Here is a 21,169-nt window from a genome sequence, read left to right as displayed (position 1 = left end):
CAGGACTGTTTCTTGGCCTAAGGCCCATGTGGGACATCGTCTTGTTGTAAAGAGGTCTATGGAAGGGGCATATGCTCAGAGATCTGGGAGGTGCATGTCAGGATGGGCCCTCAGAGGCTAAAATCGGCCAGAAAGATCATACCCTAAGCCCAGGATCTCTGAGCCTCATCCCCAGAACTAATTTGTGCATTGAGACATGAATCACAAATCTGATTACCAGGCAGAAAAGTATATTTTTAAAAATCCTCTTCTCTCTGATAAAGAGAGATTTGCACGGTTTACTCAAAGCTATATATGAGGTGCTCCTCCGCGTACAGTGTAGAGTGTTTCTCCCTAGTAAGTACTGGGGAAGCAGCCCTTCCCTCATCAACATGGCCCAGAACAGAGTCTCAGACTTCCGCGGGGGCCCTGCCTGCCCCTGGACCCTGGAATCCAAGACATCACATGGAGCTGTTACAACAAATCCTAGTCCCTCCTCCCCCACTTCAGGTTATAAAACTTCCTTGCTTCTCTCTGGGAAGCCACAGCCCGATCAGTACCCCGCAGTCCCACCAGGCACCTGTTGGCTTGCCCTGTAATCAGGCTGCGGTCCCTCAACCTCGACCTCTTCCTCCAGGCCCGAGAACACTGTTTCTTCCTCCTCCTCCTCACTCTCTTCAGAACAGGAATCGAACGTATCAGCATAATACTCCTCAGCTATAACAGGGTCTTCTGGGATCCCTGAAACGAATAATAAACAACGTTCATGTCCCACCAGTCATTAAAATTATAATGAGGCTAGGATCCCCTGCGTTTTCCCCAAGATCTACATTCTGTTTGTATTGACAAAGCTGCCACAGAATGTAGAGCTGAATCTTAGCTTCTGAAAGTATCCACTTGGAAGTAATAAATCCTCAGCAAAATGAAACCTGTAAGGGAAAGGACTCTATTTGCAACCACATTTTAAGATGGAAGAATAAAATCAATAAACAGGAAGAAATGATTTGTTTTAACGTCCTTAGACATGGACTCTCATTACTGTACAAACGAGGGCATTTAGGAGCAACAGCAGGATAAGGTGCCTGGGCTGCGGGATCCCATTGCACCCCAACATAGTTTTGAGGAGGCAGCTGTAGTGGAACAATGCCAGTATTCTTCCTGGGAATTGTTTTTTTTTTTTAAAGAAAATACTTCTGGTGAAACCAGGCAAGATGGATAGGATATACAGCAGTGGCATTTTGGCAAGCTGAGGAAAATGTTAACGATTTTCTTCCTAACAAGCTATGAAGGCTTTTGATATGAAAGTTATTTTAGGGCCCTATTTATTCACATGCATACAGGGCACTTATTTAAAAATAGAAAGAAAGGATGAAAAGATCACCCACTAAGCTGAAGCCAAGAAAAGGCTACCTATGTTACTTGATATAGTATTATCAATAAGAGTACAGTTGGTGCTTATAATGGTCTTTAACCAAGAAAGACCAAGACTGAATCATAAAAAAGCATAGTGATATCAATTCTGCTTTGCTAATGGGGGCCCAGAAATAGAGAACTATCTTTGGAGAGAGGGGGAAATTACATAATGACCCCATAGCACATTAAAACTGTGGGTAATTTTAGGCTTGCACCACACACTGACTTACAAATAAAATTATTCTTCTAAATTATAACACACTGCACTGCTTTCATCCCATTATTGCCAATTTTTGTCTAATGGGAAAATATGAAATTTGGGATGAGAGAATCAAGGTTTAAATCTAGGTCTACCACATCTTCGATGAGAACCTGGACAAGGGATTGAACTTGCTGCATTCCAATTTCTCCAGTAAAACCGACAAAAAGATACTCTAGCAGTGTAGCTATGAAGGTTCAATGATGTGATTCTTATAAATACATCTGTATACAGGAAAATTTATCATAAATGTTCATTTAATCACTTAATTTCCACATCAATAAAAAATAGACTTTTAATTAACTGATTCCTGAATCATTTGAAAGTAAAATACTAGTAGCTGCAGAATTCCCTGACAATAAAATACTTTAAAATCTTTTCTATCTATAGTTTCCTATAAAACATAAGAGACAGTACTGTGGAATCAAAACTAGTTGGCTAAAAAGACAAAAATCACATATATTCAAAACTGCCTTTGCCAATTCCTTAGAAAGGGGCATGTTGTGAATCTCATAATTTCTCTCAGTAACTCAAACACAGACTGTTTTCCCTTCAGATCACTGATTTTAAGTTAAGCACCAGATGAAATAGATGGTTTGTATTTGGGGCAGTGTTTTATAACATTCTTTATTTGACTCACACTCACAAAGACAAGAAGATCACAGCAAGAGAAGTATATGAAAACTAAAATCTGCCCTGGCTGGCGTGGCTCCGTGGATTGAGTACAGGCCTGTGAACCAAAGCGTCACTTGTTTGATTCCCAGTCAGGGCACATGCCTGGGTTGCGGGCCAGGTCCCCAGCCCAGGGTGCTCAAGAGGCAACCACACATTGATGTTTCTCTCCCTCTCTTTCTCCCTCCCTTTACCTTGCTAAAAATAAATAAATGTAATTTAAAGAAAAAAAAGAAAGAAAAATAAAATCTACCAAGATCTCCCTTCTGCTGTTGAGGTCTTCAGTTTTTACCTCAAGTAGGGATACCTGTTCACTGAATGGGATGGCAGGCAAAGACATATGACTTCCTACCTCTCTTCCTTCCCCTCCGCCTCTCCTTGAATTTCTGTGTCTCTTTCAGGGAGTCATCCATTCCCTCCCTGTATTTGAGACAGTTACTCATTCATTTACTCATTCATATTCTCTTTCTCTTGCTCTCCTTCTTTCTCTCTATTCATCTCCCCACCTTCAAGTAAGAATATCTGCCTTCAAACCTGACTACGATACAGTATGAATATCATTTACATTGTTGCCCAGCACACAGAAATGTGCCTATATTTGTGTATTGTATGTAAATATTTTTACAGTTGAAACAAACTTTCATGTATCAAGATTTACCCTTACTATATCTGAAACGTTGATATTTTGCTATCGATTTGTTTTTAAATGCCAGTTGCAACTTGCTAAATTGATTTCTCACTCCATATTTTGAAAAACACTAATTTATAATGCTGGCTTTGGCATCAGAGATATAGAGATAGAGATAGACCAGCATTTAAATCAAGCCTCTACCATTAGTTCCAAAACATTAGGCATTATTTAAACTTCCTGCACTTCAGTCTTCTCATCTGTAAAATGGGGATGATAGTACCTTTGTCACAGAATTATTGTGAACATTAAAGAGTATAATGGATGCAAAGTGCTCTGCACATGGTAGGTACCCGATAAATGTTACTAACATTTAACATAAAACTTTGCACTGTGCCTGAAATGTTCAACACCAGGAAACAACATAAATATCAGAAAATCATAAATATATATCAAGTCTGAATTTTTAAAATATATTTTAAATAGAATGACTTCTCAAATTCCATAGAATACCCAGCTCAAATGGGCAATAAGGAAGCCCTCCTTCCTCCGCCTCCCTTCTGCTGGCTCCAGGGGGCCCCTTGGGTGGTTCCCCACTCTGTTCCGCCACTGCCCTTCCTGCCCACTGGCTCCATCCAGGCCCCCTCCAGGCAGCCCAGCTGTACTATAGGGATTCACAGACTTGTTCTGTGAAGGGCTGGAGAGTAAAAATTTTAGGTTTGCAGGTTACACAGGCCCTGTTACAACTACTCAACTCTTTGCAGTCTGAAAGAACCCACAGACAATAGATTAAACAAATGAGCGTGGCTGTGTTCCAAGAAAGCCTCTTGACAGCGCAGGCGGTGGACCAGACCATACAACTAACTCTACCACACAGACAAACCTTTCTCTTGCTCCACAGCACACCTCTCCTCTCACAGCGTGGCTCCAGGTGCACAGTCAGGGTCCCTTCCTCCTCTTACCAAGGACCCCCTCCCAGAAAGGAGAGGGAGGAGAGCGCCGTTCTACCACACACGCCCAAGTCACGAACAGACTGCAATGAATCCACCTTCCGTTTTTCTTAAGCACCATTAACTTGGTGCAGCTCAGAAACAGGCTCATTTTCAAAGGGAAAAGTCAAAAGAAATGTAACTGTGCTCCAACTGCGTTCATCAAGCTGTATGATTTTTGTACGTGGGTCCGATAGGAAGCCTTTTTAGATGAAGGCTCATTTCTCCTGCCACTGAGGGGAAAACGGTCTGTGACGAATAGCTTTAATTTCCTCGCACCCAGAAGTCAGCCTCCTAACAGATGCACAGGAACGGCATTCCCCATCTCTCCGCTGCGCTGGGCGGGCAGGGACGGAGCGTACTCATGAAATAACCCAGTAATGGCTGCCTGAGCCTGGACACAGTGATTGCAAATCCGTGCCAGAGAAAAAGAGAAGCAATCACCCTGTTTGGGGAAAAGGGTGCTCTTTGTCACACCCTTCAGTTAAGACCCAAATAAATCTCTCCCCATAAGACTTAAGTGAGCATCGGGATCACCTACCAGGCTTGTTAAAAGTCAAATCTGCGGATTCAGCAGGTCTGGAAATGCACATTTCTAACAATTTCCGAGGGGGTGTTTGTGCTGCTGGTCCCGGGGCCACCGCTCTGAAAACCACTGCTGTAGGCCGTGACTGGTTCAAATAAAAGTACCGTCACATGCTATATAGAAGCACTATATTAAAATATATAAGACTATGTAATATGTCTACATCTTACAACCTTTGTATATTGGACAATAAAAAAAACAAATAAACTTTACTTTAGAAGAGCTTTAATTGTGCTATTAGTTGTCTCAACCACTCACAATCTCTATGGAGTTATAAAGGACTATTCCCATTATACTGATGGGGATGAGCAAAGCTCTAAGTAAGTGGCCCAAAGTTACAACACTTTACAGTTTATAAAAGCATATCCATAGTCATTATTCCATTTGATCATTGTGACAACTATTCAAGATGGACCAGGAAAAACATTTTTATCTCATTTTTCACATAATGAAAGAGGCTCAGAAAGAACCAACCAAAGGGCACATCGCTGCATGTATGGTGGGCACTAGACAGGAATGTAAATTACCTGACTTCTATCTTTTTCCCACTGAATTAGTGCTATTTTATGATTAGCCAGAAATGTTCATCTTTGCTGGTAAAACCATGTCATAGATAAAAGATCTGATTATCGTCCCCTTGACTCTGAAAGATGTTAGATCAGGGACAGACTTCAGAAAATCTGAGCTTCAGTCACCCTGGTCCACTGCCTGCAGGGAGCCGGGAATGCTGGATGCCAGGGGGCCTCACCCAGACTCAGGCCAGCTGTAACTGCCCTCTACTTCGGAGGTGCTCAGGCTGGGCTGCGAGGGTCACCAGGAGCCCCGGACTCTGCTCCTGCTGAAAGATACCCTGCATCTCTTCACATATCTAATAAAAGTGCTAGAATTGATGAGTGCTTGCTGAGCGTGATGGCCAAGTGACTTGTGATTTGGGAAACCCAACAGACTTACTCGCACTATTATGACCCTTGTTCCAGGAAGTTAACAATACTCACAAGACACCTTTAAAAGTGGTTCTCACTATATTCACCCTATCGGGGAAGAGTCTCTTCACGAAGATAGGATGCTCTTTATTTTAGCTGTGGTGGGGCAGGCTGGGGATGAGTTGGCGATCTGAGACAGCCTTCTCGGTTTTCCTTTCTTTCCTACTTTTCTGAAGGTCAATGGCTTTATTACACTGAATAAAGGCTATCATAAGAACAAAGGTTATCATAAGAACAATCATTGTTAGATCTTGATGTGGCCTTTCCAAAGACCATGTTCTCTCTACCATTACAAACTGGGAGTGACGGAGCTCAGAATGACAATGGTTTCTATTACACTGACAAAGCAGGTCTCAGAATTTCTTATTTTCCTAAAAATGGCATTTGTGGGTGTGAAAAATTGCCCTAATTCATTTTTTAAAAGATTTTATGTCTTTATTTTTAGAGAGAGGGCCAAGGAAAGAGAAAGAAAGGGAGAGAAACATCAATCAACTGTGTCTTGCACGCCCCCAACCGGGGTCCTGGCCCAAAACCCAGGCATGTGCCCTGACCGGGAATCAAACCTGCAACCTGCCAGTTCACAGGCCAGTGCTCAATCCACTGAGCCACACCAGCCAACATCATCATCTTATATGTAGAGAAAACCTGTGATTAATATGCTATAATATTGTCAAGATAACAGGGTTAAAGGCAATGCCTTCAGAAGGTACTTAGATGTAGACACTATGCTGAGCTGCCTTAGTCTCCCCATGGGGCTTCATCTTGTGTAAGTTGGGGACAAATTAGGATACAAATCACAGAAATTGAAGCCCAAGTTAACTAGTGATGTCTGTTCTTTCTGAGAAAGACCGCCTGCCTCCAGGAGGGGTGATATAGAGTAGTGATTAGGAGGATGAGTATAGGGTCAGACCAAGGTTCATGCGTCGCCTCTGTTGCTTACTGGCTATGTGGCCTTGGGCCTGCTACTTCATTTCTCTGGTCCCTGTTTTCTCATTTGTAAGTGGGTATAGTGAATATTGATGTCCCACCGAAACTTCTTTGCCAGACACACTCCAGGGGCTGTGATTGTTTGCTGCTGTGTTAGTCAGCTAGAGCTGCCACAACAAAATGTCACAGACTGGCCAGCTTAAACAACAGAAATTTATTTTGTCATAGTCTGGAGGCTGGAAATCCAAGATCAAGGTGTTGACAGTTTCGGCTTCTCCTTGGCTTGCAAGGGGCTGACCCTCTCTGCGCTGGCGCCCAGGACTCTTTCTGTGTCTTCATCTCCTCTTCTCAGTCAGTCTGGATTAGGCCCCTCCAAATAGCCTCATCCTAACTTAATCACCCCTTTAAAGGCCCTGTCTCCCAATACAGTCACATTCTGAAGTACTGAGGGTTAGGGCTTCAACAAACAAATGTTGGGGGAATACAGTGTAGCCCAGAAATGCTAACAAGGCACAGATGCCTCCTTTTCCACACAATTGCTCTCGGATCAAAGAATGTCCTTATTCAAGAGGTTATGTGTCACCCCCCCTCTCCCCGGGACAGCACTGGCAAATGACTGACTGACTCAAGGTGGAACCAATTCGGGTGTCACTCACGCCCCAGAGCTCCTTGTGGGATCAGGGACGGGCTAGTCTCCAGCTGAGGTCACATCCTTGCTCAGCCCCTTCCAGTGCCCTGTCCTAACCTGCCCTGACTACCCCCGAGACCCCTCAGTAACACAGACAACAGGATAACCTTCTCAGGCAGTGCTTCTGAAAACCCAAGCAAAGACTTGGGGGTATAATAATAATAATAATAATATTCATAGCTATAACATTTTATAAAAGATAAGTGGCACTATGCTGTATGTAAACACTCCCTAAAGTCACATGCCAGCAAGGTCACATTCTTTTATGTTACAAGTTTAATCCTCGGAATTTTTAGAAAACAATAGACCCTGCACCTGTGGGTATGAAATGTGAGTCATTTGTCAGATATCAATTGTATCTCAGACAGCTAAATTTTTATCTCTTGAGGTCTAGTCTACTGGCCCTATTCAAAATCTTACCATGCTCATTGAGCAGTGTCCGGCACATAGCAGGTGCTCAATAAATGACCACTATCAGTACTTGAGCAGGTAGAAAATGTCAGTTTTCTTAATAGTTCTCATACCAACTCTAATAACTTAGAAAAGGACCTGACAAAAATCCAGAGGATGAAAGTATGATCTATCCTGCCAGAGACATGAGGAGAGCTTTGGCCTTACTCTAGAAAAAGGGTCAGGAAGGAGAGTGGGAGGGATCAAGGCCAGCGGGCTGGTGGAAGGTCATATGCTCTGTGAGATGCCACGCTCACCAAACACTTGGTTTAGGTCAAAAAGCTGGGCTTACTGCCTGAACCAGTACGTGCCAAATGGAGGCCACTGGCCTCTGTACATGAGGTAGAGGCAGAGGGAAGCCTGCAGTGGCAATTACAGAGAAAGCTCTACACAAGCTGCAGTTTGAGCAAAGCTTCCCAAATCTTCCAGGGACAGGGGGATCCAAGCTGACAGCTGGGTTACACCACTACTGAGATGTAAAAGCAGCATTTATACGTAAAGGGCCAACAGGAGAACTAGAGAAAACAATCTTTGGCACGAGGCCACCTGTCCTTCAGCAAGATTGCTGAATTCCACCAAACAGATAAACATTGTTCCTAAAACACCAGCCTTCCATTCTCCTGGGCACTAATAAAGGCATTCAGTCTCACCTCTGAACATCTCTTCCCCTGAATTATTAGAAGAAAAGGATTGACTAAAACTTTGTTGGTTTGGAAAAGGCATTTTGTCAATTTCTAAACTTCAGCATGTATTGGATTGTACCTTTTCTTTTCAATGTTGAAAAGCCACCTCTCCCCCACTGTGAACCATGAAATGGTGTATCAGAGTTGCGCAGTGAGTCATCGGCTGGGCCTAGAATACAGTTCTCATGGTGTCCAATTTCCCATCGGCAATCATTAAGCGTGCTCGTTGGAGCTCAGAAGTCATAGAGGGAGAAGGACAACCTCTAAGAACAACAGTGATGACTTCCCGTTATGAGTCATCCCCTTTTATGGATACCATCGCCCCTACTCCACATTCCAAATGGCTGCTGCCTCTCTATTTCATTACAAAGAGCTCCGTGGGAAATGACTGGAATTTTCAATCACCGTAACATTCAGTGGGGCTGGAGGCTTGCAGACACGTATTAGCTAAGGAACATTTTGAACCAATGTTCAGTCCAGGGAAAAATATGGACAGCCCCCAGTGAAATCAACCCACTCCTACTCTGAGGGAGAAATGTGTGGTCCATATATCTTTAAACACTCAGCTCTTGTAATCACCTCCCTTCTTCCGCCTCCACCACATCTTACACACGTTGTCACAATCTTGCCTACAGCACTCACCATGTTACTCTCCCCCGTCAGTGGCTCCCCACTGCCAATAACACAGTAGGAAATCTTCTGCTTAGTGGCCAAGGGCTTTTATCATCTGGCCACTTTTCAGATCTGCCTCCTGCCAGTGAATACAATGGCTCTGTTAAGGGAGTGCACCAAAAGGGATTCGGACTGGGTGGCCTTGGGCTGGGTTCAGGCAGCTTTATTTTTCTGAGGCTTTCTAGATGGTTCTCTAGATGAGGAACTTGGCTTTTGTTACCTGGATGCTCTCCATTTCCCCCTGAATTCACTCTTACTTTCCAATTTCATTCCTTCAAAATTCTCCTTCTAGAATTGTCTTGTCCAATATGGTAGCCACTAGACACATGTGGCTACTTAAATGACAATTAATTAAAAGGAAATAAAGTGACAAATTCAGTTACTCAGTCACACTAACCACATTTCAAGTGCTTGAAAGCCACCTGTAACAAGATCATAGAACATTTCATCATCACAGAAAGTCCCCTTGGACAGCACTTTTATAGATTGTCCATCCTTCATATATCTAGGCCCACCGGGTGGCAGCCTGCAATTTGAATTTGGCTAGATTTTGTCTGAAGTCCTGGGATGCGGGTCACTTCACTTTTCTGCCCCCTAGTTCCTCCCTGGCCAGCACACCCTCCGCCACCACGGATCCCCACTCTTTGAAAGAGAAGGTGGAACCACAGACCCTCGGAGTCCCTCCCGCTCTCCCAGTCCTGGACTGAGCAAGGGAGAGGCAGCGACTTAACTCCACCCTAGCCTTGGGCATCCTCTGCGTGTCCCCCAGAGCCCCTTGTCATCCGTGAGCTGCCTTTTCCCACTTCCTTGACACAGCGTCTGCAGGTAGAGCGCTAGCAGATGCCTAGCTCCCACTCCTCACCTCAGAGAAAGGCAGCTCATGGAGGTCCCAGGTCCTCACAGGAGAAAATGTTTCTCATGGCAGAGTGCAGGGCTCATGTCCACTTAGTACTGACACTACTAAGTGCAGGTAGGACTAAACCTCAGATACTAACCATATGTTTGCAGACTTGGCGGTGGTGGTACAGCAGGTGCTTGGTTTTGTATTTTTTTGATGCTTTCTTTTCTCACACAATAAGCTATAGGTAGTACAAGCACCATGACCTTTTCAAAACTAAACCCTCAAAACCAAAACTAAAATAAGCCATGGATTAGCTTAGCCTCCAGGATCACACTGTCGTGAAAAGAAATAATTTCCTTGAACAAAATGTATATTCATGACCCTATCTGTGTGGAAGGTTGAATTAGGTGCAGTACAGTGACTTTTTAATATATAGGACAGCAGGTTCTGCTGTGAGTTTTTCTTTAGATACACCAAAGGCTCTCCTCCCACACAAACACCCCCGAAACAAGTTCTGTGATCCATTCAGAAATAGATTCCCCTTGAGTTCTGGAGTTGGTGCTTTTATCCTATGTGTCAAGACGATTCTTCCTTAGGCAAAATGATAATATTTCTCTGAATTGTTTGTTCTGGTTTGGAGAGCAAAAGCCAAAAATGGTAGGTAAAGTTTGTCTTTTTTCCACCAGAATCAGAGAAATAAATACCAGGCAGGAAATCCATTCTCTCAAGGAACTAGAGGGAGACTGAACAAAGACCCTGAAAGAGCTGGTGCAATAGCTGGATGCTTTGTGTTTGGTAGCAGAAGACCTTGAATTCTGTGAGTTTAGGCAACTAGCATAAGTTCCCTGGGTTTTAGGTGTCTCATCTGTAAAATGGGGATGTTAATAACTTACCAGCCTAAAAACAGATTTCTGGTTGCCTTCCCACTGTAAAGCTTGCAAATGTGTGACACAGAGGAATGGACTAAACCAGCGTGTATATGAATCAGCTGCGGACCTTGATGAAATGCAGATTCTGCCTGGCAGGGTGGAGTGGAGTGGGGCTGACCGTCTGCATTTCTGACATGCTTGACATGACGGCAATGCTGCTGGTCCGCAAACCACACTTTGAGCAGCAAGAGACTAGACCACTGCATTCTGTTCCTGGCCACCAAGTATTTGATAAGAAGTGAGATGACAACTAGACTCTAACAAAGCTGGAGAATTTAAATTGCCATAAAAATGAAGCCTCTACCTTCTCTCTTATTCTTCTCGGGCTGTATTTCCTCATTAACACAGGCAGGAGTGTATCACAACTCATTTAGCAATTTGTTGGCAGAGAGAACACCTTGTGAGCCATGTGGGATTTCCTTCTGATGAAGTCCTAGAGTTATAATTTCTCTTTTCAACCTCCACTCTCCTGGAAAACATTTGTTTCCCATTGGCAGCACCTCTCTGTTAAGTAAACAGCCAAAGGGAGTCAGGAAGCTGCCAGAAGATGCTTGCTGGCCCTGAGACATTCTAAGCTCACCAATGTGAAACCACAACCCTTTATAAAGTAAAAAACATATTTTCCTCTTTTATCTATCTAAGAAATTTTCTTCCTATCTAGGATCACGCAGTTGGATGTGTCTCCACAACTTTGCCTTTTATATGGTAAATATAAAGCAAGGAGCCTTCATAGTACAGGGAGAAATTAAGAGATGCAGAGTGAGAACACCTGAGGTTCGGTCCATCCTTCCCACACTGCTATATGACATCAGACATGTTCCCTAACTTTTCCAAGTCTCAACACTGTCTGTTGTAAAGCTCAACTTAGAACAAGCAAAATTCGGGGACTACTGGTCAAGATGGCAGCACAGGTAAACACAGCTTGCCTCCTTGCACAACCACATCAAAATGACAACTAAATTATAGAACAACCATCACTCAGAACTGTCAGAAACTGAGTTGAATGGAAGTCTGACAACTACAGAATTAAAGAAACCACATCTGCCCAGACTGGCAGGTGTGGTGCAGACACAGAAAAGGCTGATCTCACATCCACATGTGGTGGATAAAAATTCAGAGGAATATCTCAGGAGCAGAGTCCCAGCCCCACACCAGGCCCCGCAGCCCAGGGTTCCAGGGCCAGGAAGATAAGCTCTCATAACTTCTGGCTTCAAAAACCAGCAGGAAATGAGTAGGTAGAAAAAACTTCTGGTGTCCCAAGCACTGCTGCTTAAAAAACCCACACATGAACTTACTCAGACTTACTCCCTCTGAGCTCCAGCACTAGGGTAGCAGCTTGAAAGGCACCAGGGCCATACAGGGAGGAACTGAAGTGTCTGGCACCAAGGTGAGAGCTGAGGGACAATTTTTTCCCACACGGAAAGTCAGACAGAGGCCATTGTTCCTTTTCTGAATCCTCCCTGCCAAGTGCCACAGAGCTGGCAGGTGGGTGCTACATCTGAGACTCCATCAACCTCACTAACACTGTTTGCCCTGTCCTATAGATCCCCTGAGACTCTGTCCTACCCAACTTATGTGACCACCCAAGCTGTTAATAGAGACTTCTCCATATGAATGGCTGGTCTTGGCTCATGCTTCACAACTTCTTGAATCCTCTCAAACAAGCAACAGCTGACCTCAGTGAGCTCCCAGACCCCATACCTCTTGCTAAGTGGCCCCACGCCCAGCATGAGCAGCAGCCAGCCTAGATTCACAGCTTGGCTTCGCCTGGGAATCTCCAGGCCAAGAACAAGTAAGCAATCATCTCAGATTGCTTTATAGCCCAGACAAGGTGGCCCTGGGCAAAACACAGGTGGGGGCAGACCTTGGGCTGCACCACCAGGAAAACTCCAGAGTCTGCACACACAGAGAACAGCTACAGACCATGTTGGAGCACCACCACGCTGCCCCTGCAGAGCTGATCCTCCATGGAGGGCAGAGGTTGGTGGTCAGTGGTCACAGCCAGTCCTTGCAGCTGAATGGCCTAGATAAACTCTCCCATTGACTTGCCAACATCAATCAGGTATCAACTACAAGAGGAGGGTGTACTCAGCCCACACAAAGGGCACACCTCAAGTATCCATCTTGGGTGATAGGGGAGGCTGTACCACTGTATCCTACATGACACCTACTACATTAGGCCATGCTACAAAAACAGGGGGTCACAGTGGCTCTACTAATTTATAAAACACAAACATAGGGAGGCTGCCAAAATGAGGAGACAAAGAAACATGGCCCAAATGAAAGAAGAGACCAAAACTGCAGAAAAAAGAACTAAACGAAATGGAGATAAGGAAGCTCCTAGATGCAGAGATCAAAACACTGGTTATACGGATGCTCAAGGAACTTAGTGAGGACCTCAGTGTCATAAAAAAGATCCAGTCAGAAACAAAGAATTCACTAATTGAAATAAAGAACAATTTACAGGGAAACAACAGTAGAGTGAATGAAGCCAAGAATCAAATCAATGATTTGGAGCATAAGGAAGCAAAAAACAACCAATCAGAACAAGAAGAAGAAAAAAGAATCCAAAAAAAAAATGAGATAGTATAAGCAGACTCTGGGACAACTTCATGAAGTCCAACATTCACCTCATAGGGGTGCCAGACGGAGAAGAAAAAGAACAAGAATTGGAAATCTATTTGAAAAAATAGTGAAAGAAAACTTCCCTAATTTGGTGAAGAAAATAGACATGCAAGTCCAGGGGGCACAGAGTCCAAAACAAGATGGATGCAAAGAGGCCCACCCAAGACACATCATGATTAAAATGCTAAAGGTTAAAAAATAAAATCTTAAAAGTAGCAAGAGGCAGACAGTTTCCTACAGGGGAGTCCCCATAAGACTGTCAGCTTATTTCTCAAAAGAAACTTCATAGGCTAGAAGGGACTGGCAAAAAAATATTCAAAGTCGTGAATAATAGGGACCTACAGCCAAGATTGCTGCAGCCAGTAAAGCTATCACTTAGAATTGAAGGGCAGGTAAAGAGCTTCCCAGACCAAACCAAACCAAACCAAACAAACAAAAAAACCCAACAAACAAACAGAAAAAAACCCAAAGGGGTTCATCATCACCAAACCATTATTACATGAAATGTTAAAGGGACTTAAGAAAAAGAAGATAAAAACTATGAACAATAAAATGGCAATAAATACATATCTATTAAAAACTGAATCTAAAAAACAAACTAAACAAACAAGAAGAACGGAGACAGAGTTATGGATACAGAGAGCATTTTGATGTATGCCAGATAGGAGGCGGCATAGGGGAATGGGTGAAGAGGTGAGGGGATTAAGAAGTACAAATTGGTAGTTATGGAACAGCCATGGGGATGTAAAGTACAATATAGGAAATGGAGTAGCCAATGAACTTATACGCATGATCCATGGACATGAACAATGGTGTGGGGACTGCCTGAGGGAAGGGGTGGTACTGGGTAGAGGGAGGTAAGGGGGAAAAATTAGGACAATTTTAATAGTATAATCAATACAATATAACTTTAAAAAAATAAGTAAAACTCACAGTTTAAATGGTCTGATAATTATTGCCAAAATATTTTACTAGAGAAAAGATAACTTTATAAAAAATTTAACAATGCAAATGTGTAAGTACTCTGTTGCTTCACTCAACAGAAATCAAAATAATTATTTTAAACTATGGGAAGGGAAGGGAAGGGAAGGCTCTGACTTAATAAGATCCCATTGAAAAGCCCTCTGGAAAATTAATAGAATCTAATAAATCTTGACAATGGAAGAAGTGCATATATAGAAATGTAAATCTGGGCCCATCAGTGCTTTTACTGTGTACTCACTTAGAAAACTAACATTGTGTTTATTCTATCAGTACATTATGTGCCTCTGTCAAATGAACCTAATTTTTCTCAGGCCATTCAACCAAAGATAATTTTATATCTTCTCAAAAGAAAGTTAAAGAAAATGGGGATATATTCATTGAAGAATATAACTAGAGAAACTGAAATAGAGAGAACTATATGTGTAATTTACCAGTGTTTGCAAAGAACAATCCATCTAAAGATCTTCTCTGAAATCCCATGCCACCAGGGAAAAAGCATTTTGCTCTCACCATACCTCCCTGTGTCTGAAGGTTTCATTTCCATGGTGATAAGAGCTGAAAGTCAACCTGCTCTAAAGAGTTGATTACATTTGCTGATGCTACAGCTCTCCAAGGACTATTTTTCTGAAAAGTTGAAGAGTATCACAAAATAACTTACCAGGCAATTTGCATCTTCTTTGAGATTCCTCAGTGATGAACAACTGCTGCGCCTGGCGAGCGCTGGAGCCAGGCTTTTGGGTGATTGATTTAGAAACTCCCAAACTCTTTGGGGGGAAATATATAAGTAAATGAATGCACTTCACCACACAATTATCCCCACAGGAAGCCCCTCAATTTCAAGACCTTGCATCCACCTACTTAGCACATAAAATGATATCAAAGCATAAAAGTGCATCATCTAGTAAGACTGCAGATTTTTATGATCATTACAATAACACAGGCAACATTATTTCTGCTTATTAATGACTTCACATCCATAAAATTCAAATAGAGTAGGGCTTTTACTGTAGAGCACCCTATTCATGAAAGGAATTCCTGCTGCTTCATTATCCTTTTTTCTAGTTTATTAAAAATTGTTTAACGGGGCAGTGCGAATGGAGAAATTATTCATGATATCCAGGGATATTTAATGCTAGTTCTTGCAGTGTCTCATTTCATGCCTATAACAATTCTCAAAGAGTGGTCCAGGGACCCCTGAGCGTCCCTGGGTGCTTTTCAGGGGAGTCCAAACCTAAACTACTTCTGTAACAATGCTAGGATGTTACTTGCTGTTTTCATTTTCATTCTCTCATGAGTGTACCGGGAAGTTTTCCAGGCAGTATATGTCATGTTGTATCACGACGGCCCAAACACAAAGCCGATATGAGAAATCAACTGCCTTCTATGAAGCCAATTGTTTTTAAAAATTGTAAAAATGTAAAACAATGACACTCTCCTCAGTATTTTTTTTTATTTTGGAAAATATAATTTTCATAATATGCAGTGTGGATTAGCCTTGAGGACATTATGCTAAATGAAATAAGCCAGTCACACAGAGATAAATACTGCATGATTCCACTTAAATGAGGTATAAAATACTCAAATTCATAGAATCAAAGAATGAAATAGTGGTTTCTAAAGGCTGGGGGAGGGCCTCACGAGGAGTTAATAATCAATGGGCATAATGTTGTAGTTCATTAAGATGAGTAAGAGATTGAGAGACCTGCTGTATAACACTGCACCTATAATCAACCGTACTATATTGTATACTGAAAAATTTGGTAAGAGGGTAGATATAATCTTAAGTGTTCTTACCACAAAATAAAATAAAACTAAAAAGAATACTAATAAACAAATAAATAAAAGCAAAAGATATGTCCTAACAAATATTTAAATATATTGAGATACTACAGTAATAATATAATTTTTTTAATCTAGTCAGGGAACCAAGTCTAGTAATAATATGAATATATAAACAGAAAGTTGATATAGAAAAATGGTGTATATTTCAATTTTATGCAGAGAAATAATCACTTATAAAACAAAAAGTAATTTTCACATAATATGCTATTTATTGTTATGTAGTAGGTTCATTAATGCTCTTTTTCAATGACTTGAAAATTCTCAGTTTTACTTCATGACACAGACTATAGCTATAGTTATAATCACATAAACAAAAACTCTTAGTTTCCTGAATAATTTTTAAGACTGTAAAGGTGTCCTGAGACCAAAAAGTTTGAAAAGTGTCAGGTCAGGTTTATTCAATAGTTGGGCCCTCTTGCCCTGGGCTGTCCGCTCTTTTGCACATCATCGCTGAGAACAACTTCCTAAAACAGGCAGTAGGAAACGTTTGGACTTCTGAGTCAGGCAAAACCAATGTCAAATTTGGGCTTTGCCTCTTACTAGCTGTGGGACTTTGTGTGAGCCATTTAACCTCTCGGAACCTTAGTCATCTCACCTAAAATTGGGGGCTACTCTCAAACTACCTCCCCCAAGATATTTGTCAATTACAAAATAAAAAACATTGTAAGTTTATAAGGGAGACACCACCATCTGCAAGGAAGATACCACCTTATCCAAGTGATCAAGGTTAACCCGAAAAAGTAATAAGAGTACATATCAACATATGTACCATATGTACTCTATCTACCTGATACGACACACTGAGAAGGACACATCACTTGCCCAGAATATGTAACCTCAGTCTAATTTTGAGAAAGCATCAGATGAACCCACATTAAGAGATATGCTATACAATAAGTAAGATGTAGTCATTAAGAGTGTTAAGGTCATGAAAGACAAGACAAAAACCGAGGAAATGTCACAGGAAAGGACTAAAGAGACACAACAACTATATACAACCTGGGACCTCAGATTGGACCTTAGAACAGAAAAAGGACATTGGGGAAAAACCTGGTAAAACTGAAATAAGATTTGTATTTAGTTAATAGTATTGATTGGGTGTTGCTTTTCTAGGTTTTGATTATTGCACTTTGGTTAGGTAAGGTATTAACATTAGGGGAAGCTCAGTGAAGGGTATAAACTCATTGCACTTTTTTGGGTAACTTTTCTATAAGTCTAAAATGATTTCAAAATACAAAGTTAAAAATATTAATCAAATGGAAGCAGTATCATCTTCCTTGTGGCATTACACGGTTCTAGAAGTAACCAGCATAAAATGTTTTCCACCTATCTGGCCTACGAATGGTGGTCGCTGTGTCCGTTCTTCAGGTCAAAACCTTCCAACCGCTTCCCATCCTTTAGTGAGAAAATTTCCTATTTCATAGGCAAACCTTCTCAAGATCTTACATAGCCTGATTCCAAATTATCTTTCTATCTTTAACTATATTTTTATTGTGATAAATCATACATAACATATAACTTATCATTTTAAATGTGGTCAGAGGCATGAAGTGTGTTCACACTGTTGTGCCGCTGTCGCCACCATCGTCTCCGGGGCTTTTTCAATCTTCCCAAATGGAAACTCTGTGCTTTTAAACAATAGCTCCCTACTCTCCTCTTCTCCCAGCCTCTAGCAACAGCCACTCTACTTTCTGTCTCTCTGAGTTTGACTTCTTAGGTAGCTCACATAAATGGAATCATACAATTTTTGTCCTTTTGTGTCTGGCTTATTTCATTCAGCATGGTCTTCAATGTTCACCCATGTTGTAATATTTGTCTACACCACATTTTGTTTATCCACTCACCTATTGATGGATATTTGGGTTGTTGCCACCTTTTGAGTGTTGTGAATAATGCTCCTATGAACATGTGTGTAAGAATACCCGTTTGAGTCATTGCTTTAAATTCTTTTGGGTATTTACTCAGAAGAGTAACTACTGGATAATTGGTAATTCTCAGGAACCACCATACTGTTTTCCATAGCAGCGATACCATTTTATTTTCCTGCCAGTAGTGTGCAAATGTTCCAGTTTTTCCCCACACTAATCAAGACTTATTATTTTGTTGTTTTTTAAATTTAATAGCCATCTTAACTGGTGTGAAGTGGTATGTTGTGATGTTTATTTGCATTTTCCCAATGGTTAGTGATGTTGAGCATCTTTTCATGTGCTATACACTACTTGTATATTTTTTCACAGAAATGTCTATTCAAATCCTTTGCCTCATTTTTTTAATTGGATTTTTTTGTTCTGTTGTTGTTGAGTGAGTTTTAAGTATTCTTCATATATCTTGGATATCAATCCCTTATCAGGCATGTGCTTTGCAAATATTTATTCCCATTGTGGGTTGTCATTTTACTATGTTGATAGTATCCTTTTGATGCAGAAAAGTTTTCAGTTTTCATAAAACCCAATTTATTTATTTTTTTCTTTTGTGGCCCATGCTTTTGATGTCATACCCAAGAAATTATTGCCAAATGCAATGTCATAAAGCTTTTCCCTGTGTGGTTTCTAAGAGTTTTATATTTCTGGCTCTATTGTTGAAGTCTTAGATCCATTTTGGGTTACTTTTATATAGATGGTAAGATAAGGGTCCAAATTCATTCTTTTGCCTGTCAATATCCAATTTCTGAAAACACTGTCCCTCTTTTAAAAATTTCATTTTTATCAATGTTAAGAATATTTGTGATAGGCAAAATAATGCCTTCCTAAAGCTATCAACCTAGAATTTTTGAATATGTTATTTTACATAGCAAAGGGCAATTAATGTTGATAATCCAGCAATTTTAAAATAGAGAGATTATCTTGCAGTATCTGAGAGGGCCCAATATAGTCACAAAAGTCCTTAAAAGTAAAATAAGGAGAGAAGAGAGAAACCAGAGTGATACAGCATTGGGAGGACATGGGCTGCCATTGCTGGCTTTGAAAATGGACACAAGAGCGTGTAGCCAAGGAATGCAGGCAGCCTCTAGAAGTTGGAAAAGCAAGACCTCCAGAGCCTCCAGGAGAAATGCTGTCCTGCTGATACTTTGATTTTAGCTCATGGAGGCCCATTTCAGACTTCCAATCTCCAGAACTGTAAGACAATAAACTTGTACTGTGAGCATTACCATGCTTGTAATAATTTGTTCCAGAAGCAATAGAAAAACAACATAATATTTTTTTCTAGGTATTGAATGTAATTTTACTTGATATTAAGATATCAAAAACTGAAATTGAGCAACTGCTAAACTTCAGGTGTTTCTTTACCACAAAATATACTAGTTACTAAAATATCTCTTCAGGATAAAAATAATGATTATGAAAAATGCGTGAAAGCTGGAGTCACTATGCCTTGTATTAGCTAAGTATTTCACTTTAAATAACATTGGTTGACTTCCTGCTGTTACTGATAAGAAAGTTAAAAGAGTAAGGCTTTTCCAACTGGACTCCCATGACCCCACCAATTTTAGTTATATGCTACTTTTATATTAAGGTTTGTAATTTTTATATAATTATATTTTGTTTTGAAATCATAAGTCCCAGAGATTTCAATCTTTAAAATAGAAAAATTATCCTAGACTTTTATCCTGAATTAAGACATACAGTGTACCTGCCCAGTTTTTTACCACCGCTTCTTCATTCCTGAGTTCTTAATTCTGATTTGTTCTTTAAAGTATCAGTAGTTATTTCTAAAGGGCCCTCCTGGGTGTTATACTTCTAAGCCTAAGAATGTCTGCTCTTACCACTTACTCAAAGGACAATTTAGCAGTGTGTGAAATCATTTGGTTACATTTTAATCTCATATTTGCAGAAATCTACTGACCCCTAATCCTTCATTCCTCCTGTTTACCATATTTTCTCTTTTCATTCTTTTTTAAAGTACGGTTGACATACATTTTATTAGTTTTCCCAGTGTACAACATAGTGATTTGATATCTATATACCTTAAACAGTGATCACCACAAGTCTAGTAACATTTTGGCACTGAAAAAGCATTACAATATTATTGAGTGTATTCCCTATGAGGAACATTATATCCCTGTGACTTACTTATTTTATAACTAGAAATTTGTACCTCTTAATCCTCTTTGTTGGTTTTCCCCATCTTCCACCCCATCCCCTTTCTTTTCTTAATTAGCCTGATTTAATCAGAAAGAGCTTAGAGGTGCTTCATCCTTGAATCCTTTCAATTTTACAACTGTTTTCCAAAATGATCCTCCCATAGTCTTCCCCACCTCAAGGAGTGGCAAGGCCATTCTTTCAAGAGCTCTGGCCAAAAACCTTTCATTCTTTCAGTCTGGACTCTACCTTTATTGTGTCAGAAATCCTGTCATTTATAGCAACAAAATAATATCCAGGATCAACCTTTTCTCACCCCCACCTCACCACTGCCATGCTGGTCCCAACTACCATCCCTTCTTTCCTGGATTATTGTGATAATTGGTCTCTTTGTTTCTAGATTTCCTACCTTCAGCATATTCTCAACACAGTAGTTGTAATAATCCTGTAAAATATGTGACAGTTCCTGTCACTCTTCTGCCAAAACTCTTCAACTACTCAAGAGTTAAGACTCAAAGCTTTGCCCATATCCTACCATGTCCTGTATGGTCATATCCCTATGATGTGACTTCATCTCTTGCTCTCCTTACCCACTTCACCCCAGTCCACTGACCTTGCTGCTCCTTGAACACATCAGGTACACTTTTGCCTTCATGCTTTGCACTTGGTGTTTCCTCCATTTGGAACTCTCTTGCCCAAGATAGCTGATGGCTCACTCATTAACTTTCTTCAAGTCTTTATTCAAAATTCACTTTCTTTACCCATACAAAATTTCATCCCTCCCTGAAGCATTCTATCCCCCTTCTTGCATTATTTGTTCTCTTGAGTACTCATCACTTTCCAACATACTATATATTGTACATATATCTTATTTACTACCCATCTCCCTCAGTTGAATGTAGGTTCCAGGAAGGCAGGGGTTTTTGTCCTCTTTGCTCAC

The 21,169-nt window shown here is 41.0% G+C and overlaps 1 protein-coding gene across 1 annotated transcript in view; it reads right to left on the bottom strand.

Moving 5' to 3' along the window:
• Positions 1-21,169, bottom strand: part of NEK11 (NIMA related kinase 11) — a 220,042-nt gene that overhangs the window by 75,403 nt on the left and 123,470 nt on the right. The window contains exon 13 of the mRNA XM_054595611.1: positions 560-720. Coding sequence (XP_054451586.1) covers positions 560-720 — 161 coding nt within the window. The remainder of the gene's footprint in view (positions 1-559; positions 721-21,169) is intronic.

This window comes from Pteronotus mesoamericanus, unplaced genomic scaffold (assembly GCF_021234165.1).
Source record: "Pteronotus mesoamericanus isolate MK-2021 breed Mesoamerican mustached bat unplaced genomic scaffold, CSHL_Meso_final scaffold_54, whole genome shotgun sequence".
In the NCBI taxonomy this organism is placed as follows: Eukaryota; Metazoa; Chordata; class Mammalia; order Chiroptera; family Mormoopidae; genus Pteronotus; species Pteronotus mesoamericanus.
This window is presented reverse-complemented; position numbering and strand designations above follow the sequence as displayed.